General features: G+C 34.6%; 1 protein-coding gene across 3 annotated transcripts in view; it reads right to left on the reverse strand.

The window, feature by feature from the left end:
* syt7b (synaptotagmin VIIb) overlaps window positions 1–15371 on the reverse strand; it is a 131166-nt gene that overhangs the window by 44961 nt on the left and 70834 nt on the right. For all 3 annotated transcript variants that reach the window (XR_009272173.1, XM_058782956.1, XM_058782957.1), the window contains 2 exons: window positions 13819–14169; window positions 5842–5961 (listed from right to left, as the gene is read on the reverse strand). Coding sequence is in view for 2 of the 3 variants with exons in the window: in XM_058782956.1 (XP_058638939.1) it covers window positions 5842–5961; window positions 13819–14169 (471 nt within the window). In the remaining variant the exon portion in view is untranslated. The remainder of the gene's footprint in view (window positions 1–5841; window positions 5962–13818; window positions 14170–15371) is intronic.

The following is a 15371-nucleotide window of genomic DNA, read 5'->3' on the forward strand; positions in this document are numbered from 1 at the left end:
ATTTGAATGGTAGCATACACTAGGCTCTGACTATACGTTATTGAATTATTTATTATTATTTTATTATTTATTATTTTATCATTCATTTTATTTTGTTTAAATATAGAATTTACCATATAATTTAATTTTAAATATAAAAAAATCAAAATAAATGAATAAACAATAGATAGATAGATAGATAGATGACCTACTGCATGCCATTTTCTTCCCAATACTTCCCTGTCCTGCTCTGCTATGTCAATTAACAAAAAGCAGGAACTTCATAAAAAAACAAAAAAAAACAACATGATTTGTGGTTTGTGTGCTGTATGATAATGGAGGTTGGTGGGTGTGACCCTGCTGTTGCCCTAGTGACAGTGCTCTGGCTACTGAGTGGAGTGATTGAAGGCAGTTATTAGTAGAGCAAGGACACTCTCCATGGCGACCATTCCAGACGGACCCCGGAGGGCCAGGGTGAGCTTTGATCACAGTCTGATGCTTTGACAGGCACCCTACCCCAACAGAGCTCCAGACACACAGAGAACACACAGAAAACTTCAGGCATGTTCCAAAACCCTCCGAAGCTATCTATCTATCTATCTATCTATCTATCTATCTATCTATCTATCTATCTATCTATCTATCTATCTATCTATCTATCTATCTATCTGTCTATCTGTCTATCTGTCTGTCTGTCTGTCTGTCTGTCTGTCTGTCTCAAATTCAAACTGACAATTCTGAACAGCACAATACTCTGATTATGTATTATGCATTTTTTGTATGACTGCTAAAGAAATATTTAAAGATTATTCACTTTGTCACTTTGCAATAGTGACAATACAGAAATAGGGCCACGTTTTGGCAGTTCTAAGGGAACTGAATTTAAAAACTTTTCCAATTAACGTTAAAGTTCTATGAAATAAAAATAAAATAAAAATAAAAAGTGGTTACAGAGCAAACTGCAATGCAAAAACATATTATATGAAACTCTATAAAGAATGTAGTATAGTTTCAGGCTGCATGTCAATTACTGTTCAATGTGCCGGAGAAGCATTCATCAATAATAAAAAACAAACAAATAAATAAAAGAACAGAGAATGAGAATGCAGTCTTTTGAATGCAATTTTTGTTGGACGCCAAATTTATGTTTTATTTCATAAATAATTAGGCTAACTGAAATCCTATATCCTTCCATTCAAAGGTTTGGGGCTGTTTTTTAAAATTAAACTTATGCTCACTCTTATGATCACCAAGGCTGCATTTATTGCATTAAAAATACAATAAAAACAGAAATATTCTGAAACATTATTACAATGTATAATAACTGTTTTCCATTTGAATATATTTTAAAATGTATTTTATTTCTGTGATGCAAAGCTGAATTTTCAGCATCATTACTCCAATCTTCAGTGTCACATGATTTTTCAGAAACCATTCTAATACACTGATTTGCTGCTTAAGAAAAATTTCTGATTATTATCAATCTTGAAAACAGTTGTGCTGCTCAATATTTTTTGTGGAAGCTGTGATATATCTATTTAGTATTCTTTAATGAATAGAAAGTACAAAACAACAGCATTCATAATAAATAATGTCTTTGCTGTAAATTTGACCTTATGAGTGTACGAGCTTCTGCCAAAGTAGAGCCCCAGATCAGTCACCGATGCGGTCCCATTTCTGTGGGGATTGATGCTTATGTAGACAGTAAGTAACAGGGCAGTTGACTAGGGTTTAAAAGCACTTTAGTCAAGAAGTAAACACACACACTCATTCTTCAGTGTGATTGGACACAGAAACTCTGAGTGGGCGTGTCCGAGCGAGGCTCTCGTGGATCTCGTCCGGCTCGCCACAGGCCGCTGGCTGTTACACTGGTGCTATTGTGTTTCCTTAAAGGAGTCTAATACGTCAACATAAGGCAGAAGGACAGGCCGTCGAGAGGCGAACTTCCTTCCAGGATAAATGACTGTGCTTGTTAATAGGTTTGTGGAAAACAATAGCTGAGGGCGGTCGGTTCCTGACACACACTCTTTTGGCAAGAAGGACTGATGGAGGACGGAGCTAATCAAGACTTCCAAACACTCTTTGATTCTCGTGGGACCACATTAGATTTGCCTCAGTGTGGGACAAAATTTTTGTAGATGTGAGTAGTTATGAGAGTATTTGTTATTTAGTTAATTCTTCAATAATACATATGTGAATTTTAATTTTTAGTTTTAATTTAGTTTGAATTTTTTGTACATTTTGTACATTGTACGTTTAGTCTTTTAAAAGGACAGTTCATCTGAAAATGTGAAACATTCATCTGAAAACATTCTGTCATAATTTACTCACTTTATGTCATTTCAAACCTGTATGACTTCCTTTCTCCCGTGCAAAACAAGATATTTTGTCAATACAATGAAAGTCAGCTGGGTCCAGTGTTATTTTAGACCTCATTAATTTCTACTTGACTTTCTTTTGTGTTCCACAGATAAAAGAAAGTCTTACAGATTTGAACCATGAGGCTGAGTTTATGGAGCAGAGACGGTCAGTGTGCTGAAATCTTCATGCCGTTTACAGATGGTTGTTTAAATTATTTAATATTTTTAAATAATTTAAACTTTCTTGTTTATCTTTCAAAGAATATGACATGTAAGTTCTGTTCTCTATGCATCACAGAAATATAACTCCACACATACAGTGCACAACAATAACAACTGATTTGAATGCAGGGAAAGCGAGAGGAACAATGCAGTACTCTAATATGCATAAATATACAGTTGTCCTCCAAAAGTTTTGAAACACCCCAGGCAAAGTGGTTTTAGACAATATCAGCATAAATCCTTGTCATTTTAAATGACTTAGCATATTTTATTAAGTAAAAAAAAAATGCATGAACAGAAAACATGAAATATTTTTTTTGTATTTATGCATTTATGCCAAGAAATGATTTACGCTGATATTGTCCAAAACCTCACTTTGGCTAGGGTTTTCAAACATTTTGAGGAAACTTAATGGCATTTCATGAATTTTTGATGGTTTTAAGATTTCAATATTTAATAATAATAATAATAATAATACTTAAAAATAAACAACAATAATCAACTACAATAATAAATCATTTTTATGACTTTTCCCGTAGTAGTAGTATTGTTAGTATTATTATTAAAAAAAGGTTTATTTATGACTTCGCATGGAAATTGGAAACGACCTCATATTTCCAGGTTTTCCCTGATCGTGGCAGATTGCAGGAATGGACCTCGACTGAGCAGACGGGATGAAAATGATTATAAATTGGGAGCAGATGGACACAGAATAAAATTCCCGAGCGGGTGGGGAATGAAACTTGCTGGAGTAGGATGGAAAAATCCGTCCTGTTGTAGACGTCTACACTCCAGTTTAACTCGTCTGAGAGACTGTGAACTCCTGAGAGTGTCTGATTATAAAGTGCTGTGTGTGCATTTGTGTGGGTTGATGTGTGTTTAAAGAGTCAAGACTTATTCTCCCGGCAGAAGCCAGAACGGGATGTGTGTGTGTGTGTGTGTGTGTGTATGTGCATGATACGTGTGTCACAGAGGGAGGAGGGTGTATTTTTAGTTGGGACTACACTCTTTTATAATGAGCACACCCCCACTGCGATCCCAACACCTCGCTGAAACACAGATCACAGAGAGAGAGAGAGAGAGAGAGAGAGAGAGCGAGAGAGCTAACAAAGGGAATGTGTGATGATAGCAAAAAAGTTCAAAATGACAGACCAAATGAGCCAGACGAGACAAGGATTCAAAAAACCTCAATAAGATTACTCCCATGAATAAATAATTAATGTGATGCTAACCAACAAATTCACATTTGTTGCTTATTCCTGCATAAGACAAGTGCCATTATAACAGGAACAGCTCACCCAAAAATGAAAGTTTGCTGAAAATGTCCTCACCCTCAGGCCATACAAGATGTAGCTGAGTTTGTTTCTTTATCAGAGCAGATTTGGAGAAATGTAGCATTACATCTCTTGCTCACCAATGGATCCTCTGCAGTGAATGAGAGTTCAAACAGCTAATAAAAACATCACAACAATCCACAAGTAATCCACACAAAACAAATCCATCATTAAGGATTTCAAATCATTGCTAATCCGAGTCCTCCATCCATAATATTGCTTTCTTTAGTGAAAAAGTCATCTCATCTGAATCAGGAGAGCAATATGCACAGATCAAGCGGCGATGGATTTATTACAAACACGTAGCTTTTTGCTTAAGAAGCCATTAATTGATGGACTGGAGTGGTGTGGATTGCTTGTGGACTATTGTGATGTTTTTCAGCTTTTTGGACTCTCATTCTGACGGCACCCATTCACTGCAGAGGATCCATCGGTTGGTGCGAAAGGGATGTAATAATACATTTCTCCAAAACTGTTCTGAAGAACAAACAAACTCATCTACATTTAGAATAGCCTCAGGCTGAGTAAAGTTTCGACAAATTTTGGGTTATTGCTTTAAGACACAGTCAAACGTTACGAGCAGAGAAAATAAACTCACTGGTATGACTCATTGACATGGTGATTGATAACCAGGTAGGATACACAAGGACGACCATTGATTTTGTGATAAGCTTGTGTGGATGGAGTACTTCATTAGCAAAAAACGGACCTCGTACTTAAGGACTGGCCAGTGACTAAGTGCTGATTGGTCACCTCCACCTGTGGACTGACCGAATGGCGCTAACCAAAAGCTGAGATGTGACATCAAGAACAGCAGCAGACAGACACAAATATATGCCCATTTCACACTTTTGAAAGCCCTCCAAAAAGAACGGTCAACTGTAAAACATCTACTATGATAAAATGAAATATTTGGCATTGCAAAAAAAAAAGCTAATCTGTAAAGCCTGACATGAAATAATAGTCCACAAAAAATCATTAAAAAAGTTCATTGGACCTTTACACAAATTTGTTTAATGAAATTGTGTCATATTTGATAAATCAGACTTTTATGGCTCATATAGCGTGATATACTAAGAATATGAAGCTTGTACTTGAGGAGGACAAAAAAAAAAATTCAGAGGCTTTTTTTTGCAAAAAATGCAATTTGGTACAGAAGCTGATATTTATATGGCCAAAAAGATGAAATTGCTTGTAATGTAAATCAATGAGATTTTATTCCAGTATAGCAGACTACTTACACAAAATGCATATAAATATCAGAAGTCACTCTATATCTCCCAAAAATATGTCTCAGTAAGATGATATGTAAATGCTAAGGTTTTATGATCAAAGCTCTGTAGTTTGAAAACATATAATGCAATGCAATGCAATGAGGATTGAGAGATAAACAAATAAATGTTCCTAAAAAGCCTGATAGTTGTAAGGATAATCAAGTAAAGCCAAGTTGCTTCACTCCAGTAAGTGTTCGTATTGAAATATAACTAACAATACAAAAGTATCTTATGTTAAGACTTCACAGCAAAAGACATGTGAACCACAACCTGAAGGTGGACGTTTTTACAGCCTTTTACTTGCTAAAAAATATAACCTATCAATCAGACAAGGCATGTAGAAGATTGTGTACAACCATTTCTTCAGCAAAATTTTGATCATGTTTATAATTTAGGGGCCTTTAGAGGAAATCCATGTATCAAGTATGAGACACTAGGGTTTATTAAATGTCCAGCAATGGAGAAATATATCCCCCCCCCCACCCACCCACAGATGTTGCAGTTTTAGCATCAACCAGCAAGGGCAAACTGTCAAACACCAACAAACCCCTTCCAGAAAATACTGTATTAGACAAAAACTGCTCCTAGACAGGATATTTCTAGCCCAGAGAAAGCCATTTAAAATGTATATATCTACTTATTTTGAGACTCGCATACGGAAACAGCCATTACCTTTTGTCGGCGGGAGGTGTTTCTTTGTTGCCTGGCGTCTCCTGTAGATCTGGAAGGTTGGCAAAGTCATCTTGTTCAGCCAATCCGATCGCGAGGGTCAATACGACCATCTTCCCCTCTCTGTCACAAAACACACAATCAAACAAGTGTTGAGCAGAAGCCAATATAAAGTAACTTGGATGTTGACTTGACAAAGTCTGGTCTGAAAGCTAGAAAAAAAAAAAAAGTTTGAAAAGGCTTTAAAAAAAATAGATTGTTCAATAACAGTATGTTGGCAAGTTTAGGAACTTTTTCGAAAGAAAGAAATACTTTTATTCAGCAAGGATGCATTAAATTGATCAAAACAATAAAGACATTATGTTACAAAAGATTTCTATTTGACATGCCGATCTCCTCATCAGAGAATCTTGAACATAAAAAAGTATCATGGCTTTCAAAAAATATTGAACAGTGCACCTGTTTTCAACATTGATAATAATCAGAAATGTTTCTTGAGCAGCAAATCAGCATATTAGAATTTCTGAAGGATCATGTGACACTGAAGACTGGAGTAATGATGCTGAAAATTCAGCTTTGATCACAGGAATAAATTACATCTTAAAATATATTGAATTAGAAAACACTTATATTATATAGTAATAATAATTCACAATATTACTGATTTTATTGCATTTTTGATTAAATAATTGCAGCCTTGGTGAGCATAAGAGGAAAATCTAATCCCAAACAACTGAATAGCAGAGTAAAAGTAGTATTTTGATTTGAGACAAAGTTGATGCTTTAATGAAACACATTTGTGACCCTGGACCACAAAACCAGTCTTAAGTCGCTGGGGTATATTTGTAGCAATAGCCAAAAATACATTGTATGGGTCAAAATTATCGATTTTTCTTTTATGCCAAAAATCATGAGGATATTAAGTAAAGATCATGTTTCATGAAGATATTTTGTAAATTTCTTACCGTAAATATATCAAAACTTCATTTTTGATTAGTAATATGCATTGCTAAGAACTTCATTTGGACAACTTTAAAGGCGATTTTCTCAATATTTAGATTTTTTTGCACCCTCAGATTCCAGATTTTCAAATAGTTGCATCTCGGTCAAATATTGTCCGATCCTAACAAATCATACATCAATGGAAAGCATATTTATTCAGCTTTCAGATGATGTATAAATCTCAATTTAAGTTGACACTTAAGACTGGTTTTGTATGTCCAGGGTCACATTTGAGAATGGCGTTATGTTTCTGAAATCTTAATAGAAAATTACAAATAAAAAAAAGCATTAATGATTAAATGGAGAGCAAATGGAAAACTTCAATAGAGATCTCAACAATGTCTCAAAACTGTCTAAGATGCAAATGCATGCAAAAAGAGGCATGATCTACGTCTCTTCTGAGAAAAAATCCATTATATCTCCTGAGCTGTGAAAGAGCAACCTCTGAGCAATACATTATTCTTCATCTCTCTCCCAGTACAAATGTTTCTTTCAGATGCCATTAATCCACTGATTTTATAACGATTTACACTCATAAAGGAGTCATCAGACTGGCATGTAAAACATGCTTTGCTGTGGGCTACGACAGAATCAGTGTTACGCGGGAGCGCATTAAGCCCACACACACTCGTTCATCGATTACGGTGAGTCTAAAACATCACCCTTACAAGGGCTGTAAATGGCCTTCACAAGAGCCATCAGATCACATTCACAGCAGGGTCCTAAAGGGAGATCCATTCACAGCGTGTCTCTTGTCTGATTTCATCTACAGATAGCACAGCACAGGTCAAGCACAGGAGGGGTCAGGGCCGGGACTTTCATTATAAACGATTGATTGAGCACTGCACACAAAATGCTATTAGTAAACTTAAATAGAAACAAAGGACAAAGATACATGACAAAGCTAAAGCAATATTAGCAATATTTTTATAAAATATTTTTATATGAATTTACCAGTGTCATGTTGCATTTTTAAGGTTGTTTTTACAGTCATTTTTATAAATCTTTTTGAAAAAGTTGCAACATTTTTTAAAATGTATTTGTTACAAAAAAATACAGAAAAACCTAAAAAAATAAAATAAATTGTATTTCATATGTATTGACATGTATTTCATTTTATTTTTGCTTTTTAAAAAACATTTTAATATATTTTTCCTTTTTTTAAAAACATTTTTTAAAATAAATATTGTTTCTTGCAATATAAAACTTGACATTTTCTAAAAAAAAACTAACCCTTATTATTTTTATTTTTAGTTGTTTTAATATTAATGTTAAACTAAAAAAAACTAACCCTTATTATTTTTATTTTTAGTTGTTTTAATGTTAATGTTAAACAAAAAAAACTAACCCTTATTATTTTTATTTTTAGTTGTTTTAATGTTAATGTTAAACAAAAAAAACTAACCCTTATTATTTTTATTTTTAGTTGTTTTAATGTTAAACATTTTTTAAATAAATGTTATTTTTGTTGCAAAATAAAACTTGAAAAACTCAAAAACCCCTTGCTGTAAAATGTATTTATGTTTTTTTTTAAATTTACATTTGTTTATTTTCCAACCACTTTTTAAATAAATGTTATTTCTCATTGTAATATATAACTTGAAAAACATTTAGAAAAATAAACTTTACTTATTTTTATGTTTTTAAAATTGTTTTCAAAATGTTACTCTGCAATCATTGTTATTGTTATAAAATAATAATGTTATTTTTTGTTGCAAAAAAAAAAAAACCTTGAAAGATGCATTAAAAAAGAGATTTAAAAAAAATCATTTGAAATGGCTTTTATTTTTTAATAAATTTGTATTATTTTTTCCATGAATACATTTATCTTTTTTTTGTGTAAATATGAATGGGATGCTTTCCCTTTGTTTATATTCATAGAATCTGTTTATCGCTCATTTGTTATTGTGTGAGTTCAAATCAATCAAGCGCAGCACTGCTATAGTCCACTAGAGTAAAAGCTCAGCGCTCGTAAACCCAGAGCTTCACGGCTCCAGCGCTACAGCACAAATCACTCACGTCCCCTGAGCAGGCAGCAGCTTAATTGCCTGTCAGACAATCATGGTATCAGGGAATTAGAGCTGGAGCTGGTTACAGTTACACAATCCTGTAAAGTGAAAGATTATTGCCAGTGCGCTAAAGGATATTAACTGTGCTGGAGATTAAATTTAAACTTGTTGCACACAAATGTCTATTGAATGCGGAGATCTATCTATTTTCAACATTTTAGGATAATAGTAAAGCCATCAAAACAAACTGAAGTATAGGAATAATAAAGAGACCAAGAATGTTAAAGGAATGAAAACTCCAGTTGGGCTTCTTATTTGTCTAGATTATAGCTCTGCTCACTTTGAATATTCATTTAACCAACTTAATGAGGTGCATCTTGAAAAACTTTTAAATATTATTCAATGAGTTACCATTTGCTGACTTTCTCTCTTCTTCAATAGCTGGTCCAATTCATTCATTTGTTCATTCGTTCATAATTATTAAAATAAAACAAAATTAACAAATAAAAATGTAAATAAAATAAATAAAATAAATACATAATTAAATAAAAAAATAAATAAAAAATAATATATATATATATATATATATATATATATATATATATATATATATATATATATATATATATATATAAAATAATAAAATATAAGAAAATTTTAACTAAATTAAACCGTAAAAAGAATTACACAGAATTAAAATTAAATAAACAAAATAATTAAATAAATAATAAAATAATAAGCAGATAAAATGAAGCAAATAAACAACAAAAGCAAAAAAATAAATAAAAAAATAATAAATAAATATTAAAACAAACAAATAAAAATAAAACAAATGAATAAATAACAAGCAACTTCGATCAAATATGTTTTTCTTTTTTTTTTCCAAACACAAATTTACTCGTAGTGTGAAAAAACAGGAGAGTTAAAATGTCTTTCTTTTGAAGATATTGACTGACAGATAGAGCAGCAGTTGTGCTTTTCACAGTTCCCTCAATAAAAATGGCAGAAACCTTAAAACAAAACAAAAAATGGCAAGCTTTCTATGACTAAATGGAAATCGTACTTGGTTCCTTAGACATGGTGCTTACCATCTCTTTCTTTCTCTCTTTACTCGTCCATGACAGTTAATCATGGTAGTAATGATGGTGAGGACAGGAGATCAATGCTGTGTAGCGTTGATCTGCCAGCAGACAACACATACTGTCTTCTAAACCATTGACCCCACACACACACACACACACACACACACACTATCCTATAGGGATTGTATGCAGCTAAATGACCTTGGTACAGATACACTGTCAAACAGGCTTGTGTGTAAGATCGCAAACCACAAAGACACACAGAACTCAATTGTGAACACTGTGAGTTGATAGAAAAGCATTTACTTTTTTCTCCTGTCTTTCATTCCCCCCTCTTTTGTCTGTCAGGAGGGGCGTTAAAATCACTGAATGGGTTTCGTGAAAGATACAGGATATTTGATTTAGCCATAGTTGTTAAGACCTGCATTTCTGGGCTTTGCATTAGATCAGCTCTTCTAACAATACAGTGTTTACTGCACCACTATTCAACATCGGCAAAGAAATATGTTGATTTATTTTATATTTGACTTACACAGTCTGAATTGAATGTGACGAGAGAGAAAGACTGGGTGCGATGAAACAATACAAAGAAACAACATGTCTATTTATTTGCTGGCTGCATGCAAAAACAAACATACAATGGGGTTTCAATCAGTCTAACAAATTACTTGTTGAATCTGTCAGAGCGATTACTGAATTAACATCCAACTCCGCTCATCGACTGCAGGTTTGTTTGATATTATGCAGGTAAAGGTGAAGTGTGTAGTTTCCGAAATTAAAAAAATTTAAAATTAAAATTAAATAAAAAGTAGAATTTGGAGGTCTCAAATAAAAAGAAATATGCTTTATAATAAAATAATAAAACAAAATTAAATATTGTATAAGTGATAAAGGTCTCAAGTACAATATCCTGAAGAAACATGCGTAATAAAAGAATATAAAGTATAAAAAATAAAACAAAAAAATAACATGGGTGATAAAGTACACAATGAAGAAACATGGTTTAAAAAAAAATAAAAAAAAAAATAAAATCGTAAATAAATAAAATCCTAAAAATCATGCTTTAAAAAAATAAAAAATAAATTAAATAAAAATTAAATGATAAACTTAAATGTAAAACAGCTAAAATAAGTTTAATAAAATACTAAAAGTACTAACAAAGAAAAAAAAAAAAAAAAATATATAATAAAACTTAAATAATAATATATAGTAAAATAAAAAATATATATTAAAGTTAAATAGAAATATATAAAACAACAAACTAATAAGAATGACAATAGAAAATAGCAAAATGGCTAAATCAGAAATGAAAACTATAAATATAAAGTAAAATAATATAACAACAATATAATAAATCATATACAAATAAAGGCTAATTCAAAATATAAATAAATACTATAAATCACTAAAATAACACTATAATACTAAAACTAAATACTAAACTACCAAACTCACATAGCTTTGCCAACGTTGCTTGTCAAGATACTCATCTATTGCTCATCTTTTTACATCTTTTTCATTTGGGTGTGTTTATACTGTACTGTAAATAAATACTAATTAATTAATTAATTAATTAATTAACATATCATGCATAATTAATTCAATAAACAATTAACTAATTAGCAACTGTAACATCTACAACACTACATATAATTAGATTCAGTCGCTGTGTTTGAACAGCTAGTCAACTCAGACGTGGATAAACATTCATCGATTATGTAAATGTAAAGAGGTTCCCTCCTCTGCGCCGCAGATTGAAATCTGTGTTCACTTAAAGATAAAGATAGACACAGTTGAATAATCCCCGTCCTCGGGCTCCTCTTCTACCCCACGGCGTACAGGTGACAGGTGTAGAGCCATGAAGAAGACGCTCGAACCAAACAGATGGGCAAACAGAGAGAGAGACAGAAGGGCACAGAGAGACACGGGATGCAATCAGGCATGAGTAAGAGACGGAGCACGAGCAGAAACAAAGAGCCCAGGCAGGCATGAGCACGCAACAGTGCGTAAAAGAAGTCATGAATCAAGCATGACCAAGTGACAGAGCGTCAAGAAAGGACAGCGTATGATCAGATGGGACACACATGGGGTGGTGTCTCCATCAGGCTTCTTAATGGCTTAACCAGCACAAGGGAGAAATTTGGCTATACTGGTACACCGAACCATCATAAATCCACACTGGTCTTTTCAGCAGAGTGAACACGGCTGGATGCAGTGATGGTGTCCTACACACGAATATTATGAGGATTTGCTTGAGGGCAAAAAAATCAATTACATTCAGCTTTCATTAGAAATGGAGAAGTTACTATGGAAGCATTAATAAAGTGACTTGTATAGCAACCTGCAGTTCATCAGACAGACGTGAAGAGCACAGCAGAAAACCAAAGTAAAGACGGTGAATATTCCCACATGCAGCACCATTTTGAGCCTTAAAAAAATTACTATTTAGGGACCCCTAAACCAATTAGTTTTTCTGTTTTAAAAACATTAATGCAATTCTATTTTTTTTTAATAGTCTTGCTATATTTGTAATGTTTTTGCACAATATCCATAGCCTCATAGAATTCAGAGGATCAAAAACACTTTAACAAACAAAGTAGTGATATGATATATGACATGATATAATGCAATAAATAGCAAATAATCTTTCAACACACACACACTCCAAAATATATGCACCCTCTCTCTGTCACCCTCTTAGAATTTTATAATTAATACAATTGTATTTGAATTAACATTAATATAATTATTATAATTTAATATAAATTATGCAAAATACAGTTTCAAAAACTGTACAATATATGCACCCTTTCTCTCAAGACTTCAGTATAATTTTAATCTTATAATTAATTCAACCTTATTTGAATTCATATTAAAATAATTTATATAATTTATGCAAAATATAATGTTAAAGGGGGTGAAATATTTGAACCCTTTCTCTTATCCACTTACTATTTTTGAAAGCCCAACTTCAGCATTTCTTTAATTTTATAATTAATTCAATCTTATTTGAAATAAAATATATGCACCCTCTCTCTCTCCCCCCTTTCTTTTATTCTTGAAAGCCAAACTTCAGCTACAATCATAGGTCTATTATTTATAATATGGATTATCAAAAGAGTCATTCAGTATAACCCCAAAATACCCAGTCCACCATTACCGCCTGTTCAACACTCCTGAATCCAGTACAATACAGTCTTGAGGTCAACAAGCGGAGCACATGCATGAAGTAATATCAGCTAATCAACTTGTAAGATGAGCCCCTAAAATTGCAGACATCATAAGTGGTAAGGAAGCAAAACAGCATTGGGATAAGTCCACTTTGGCTGACTAAATAAATGCATTACAGCTTAAAGGTCGAGTGTGTAACTTCATACTTTCTCCAGTGCCACTTTAGCATGCAGAGAAAACTAATGCAGCTCAGTTTGTCTGAGCAACTTCAGACTGTTTGGAAACTCTCATTATAATTACAATTGCAATGCCACTAGTGGTGCTAAAATGACACACTTCACCTATAAAACCCAGCTCACACTGTGCGATTTTGGCCACGATTTAGTCGTCTGTGACAAATTTTGAAAATCCTAAAACATTCCTATAATCCTAGGCTAAAATCTGTAGTCTTTGATTGCTGGTCTGACATGTTCACCAACAGCCGATTAATGTCGATTTATCTCCGACAAAATTCGCACCCATTTTTAACTCATCTTGACTGTCGTACAGTCGGACATTAATGACAACAGAGATCCCACAGTGTGACATGATCATCATGTTCGTACAGTCTGACAAGCAACAATCGTAAATAAAAATAAAATAAAAATTTGCAAAGTGCGCACCCGGCTTAAGAACAACATTCATAAGATCCGTATAAACTGGCAATTGATACTCACAGGAATGACTTGACGTCCATGCCTCTGTTCCGGATCTGTCCCATCATGTGGTCCCAGCTTCCAGGGTTGGAACGCGATCGCGCCCCTCCACCCGACCTGTAGCGGGACGCCCCTGCCCCAGCCGGGCTACCACGCACCCCCCGCGGGCCCCCCCGGTGGCCCCCACCCCCAGGCCCAGTGTGCAGTTGGCCCAGACTCTGGGAGGTGGCTGGGGGGTCGTTGGGGCCTGGCGGGGGCTGGTGGGTAAGGGGCTGCTGGAGGCTTTGCTGCCTGACCAGGGGCCTGGGGCGGGCTGCTGAGGACGGGATATGCTCCAAGGTGGAGGTGGTGGAAAGAGAGGGGTCCCCAAAACTGGCACCACATCGTACGAATGGGGCCGAGTTGTGGGGCAAGACGAAGACAAGAAACAGGGACAGAAAGGAAGTCACAAGATAAAGGGAAGAGAAGGTAGACACGATTAATGAAGACCAGAGAGACCCAAGAGGAAGAGGGAGAGGAAACCAGACATGAAAAAAGTACAGAGTGAGGAAGAGTGTTGGGACAAAGAAGAGAAACAAACGAGACCGCAAAGTTGAGGGAGGGAAGGGTAGAGAACGTGAAGGTATAGACATTTTAAGACATCCATTAGGGGGACAAATGCACAATGAGGGAATGAGGGAAGAAAAAGAAAGCAAAGTTAGCCAGCAACATTAGCACAATGTAAAACATGTACACTACATTCCCCCCCTTTTCCACTGATAGGGTGACAGTGCTGGTCCTGGAGCCCAATCTAGAACCAGTAGGCAGTTACATCTTTTTTAAGCTGAAGCTTAATCAAAAATGTAGCACTTTATTGTGATCTTGTTTAATGGCACCAACACCAAGGCTGTGAGTTCGATACCCAAGAATTGCATGAACTGTTGAAATGGATACCTTGGATCCAATCCCAAGTGCCTGCCAAATGCTAGACTAAAATTTAGATCAATTTCTAATCAGGCCCCAAATAGCGTACCCCAAAAAAGTCCAAAAAGTACAGGACCTTGTACCAAACTGGTTTTGATAATGTTCACAGTTCCTCTGGGACAAGCCCCTGCACCATTTCAATGGAAAAGGAGTAGTTGTGTTTCTTGTGGCATGACCTGACAAAGGCGTACATCTTGTAAACCCAACTTCCTTCTGCTAAAGACCTCTCTACATCTTCCAACATCTCAATTCAATTATCATTTTTATCCGTTCAACCCCTCCCAACATCTTCCTTTGCTCTGCGTCATGTCTGATTAGTGCAAAGTCCCGTTGAGCTCTTCTGTTTGATGCTAATGCTCTGCTGGAGGATTTACTGCACCAGGGTTAAGCACCACACACCCTTATCGAGGTCCCAGTGCTGTAATTCTCGCACAGCATTCAAGTGAGGCGTCCCTGGTGAAAGTATTTGGAATGAATGTCAGCAATAACTCAAACTCTGCTACAACTAGGTTTTTTATACACTTGTCATGGTTGCAAGAGGAACGGCGGCATGTTAATGGACATGAATTCATGTAGATGAGATAAATGAAGGGGTTACTACTGTCGAGTCT

Source organism: Onychostoma macrolepis, chromosome 07 (assembly GCF_012432095.1).
Source record: "Onychostoma macrolepis isolate SWU-2019 chromosome 07, ASM1243209v1, whole genome shotgun sequence".
Taxonomy (NCBI): domain Eukaryota; kingdom Metazoa; phylum Chordata; class Actinopteri; order Cypriniformes; family Cyprinidae; genus Onychostoma; species Onychostoma macrolepis.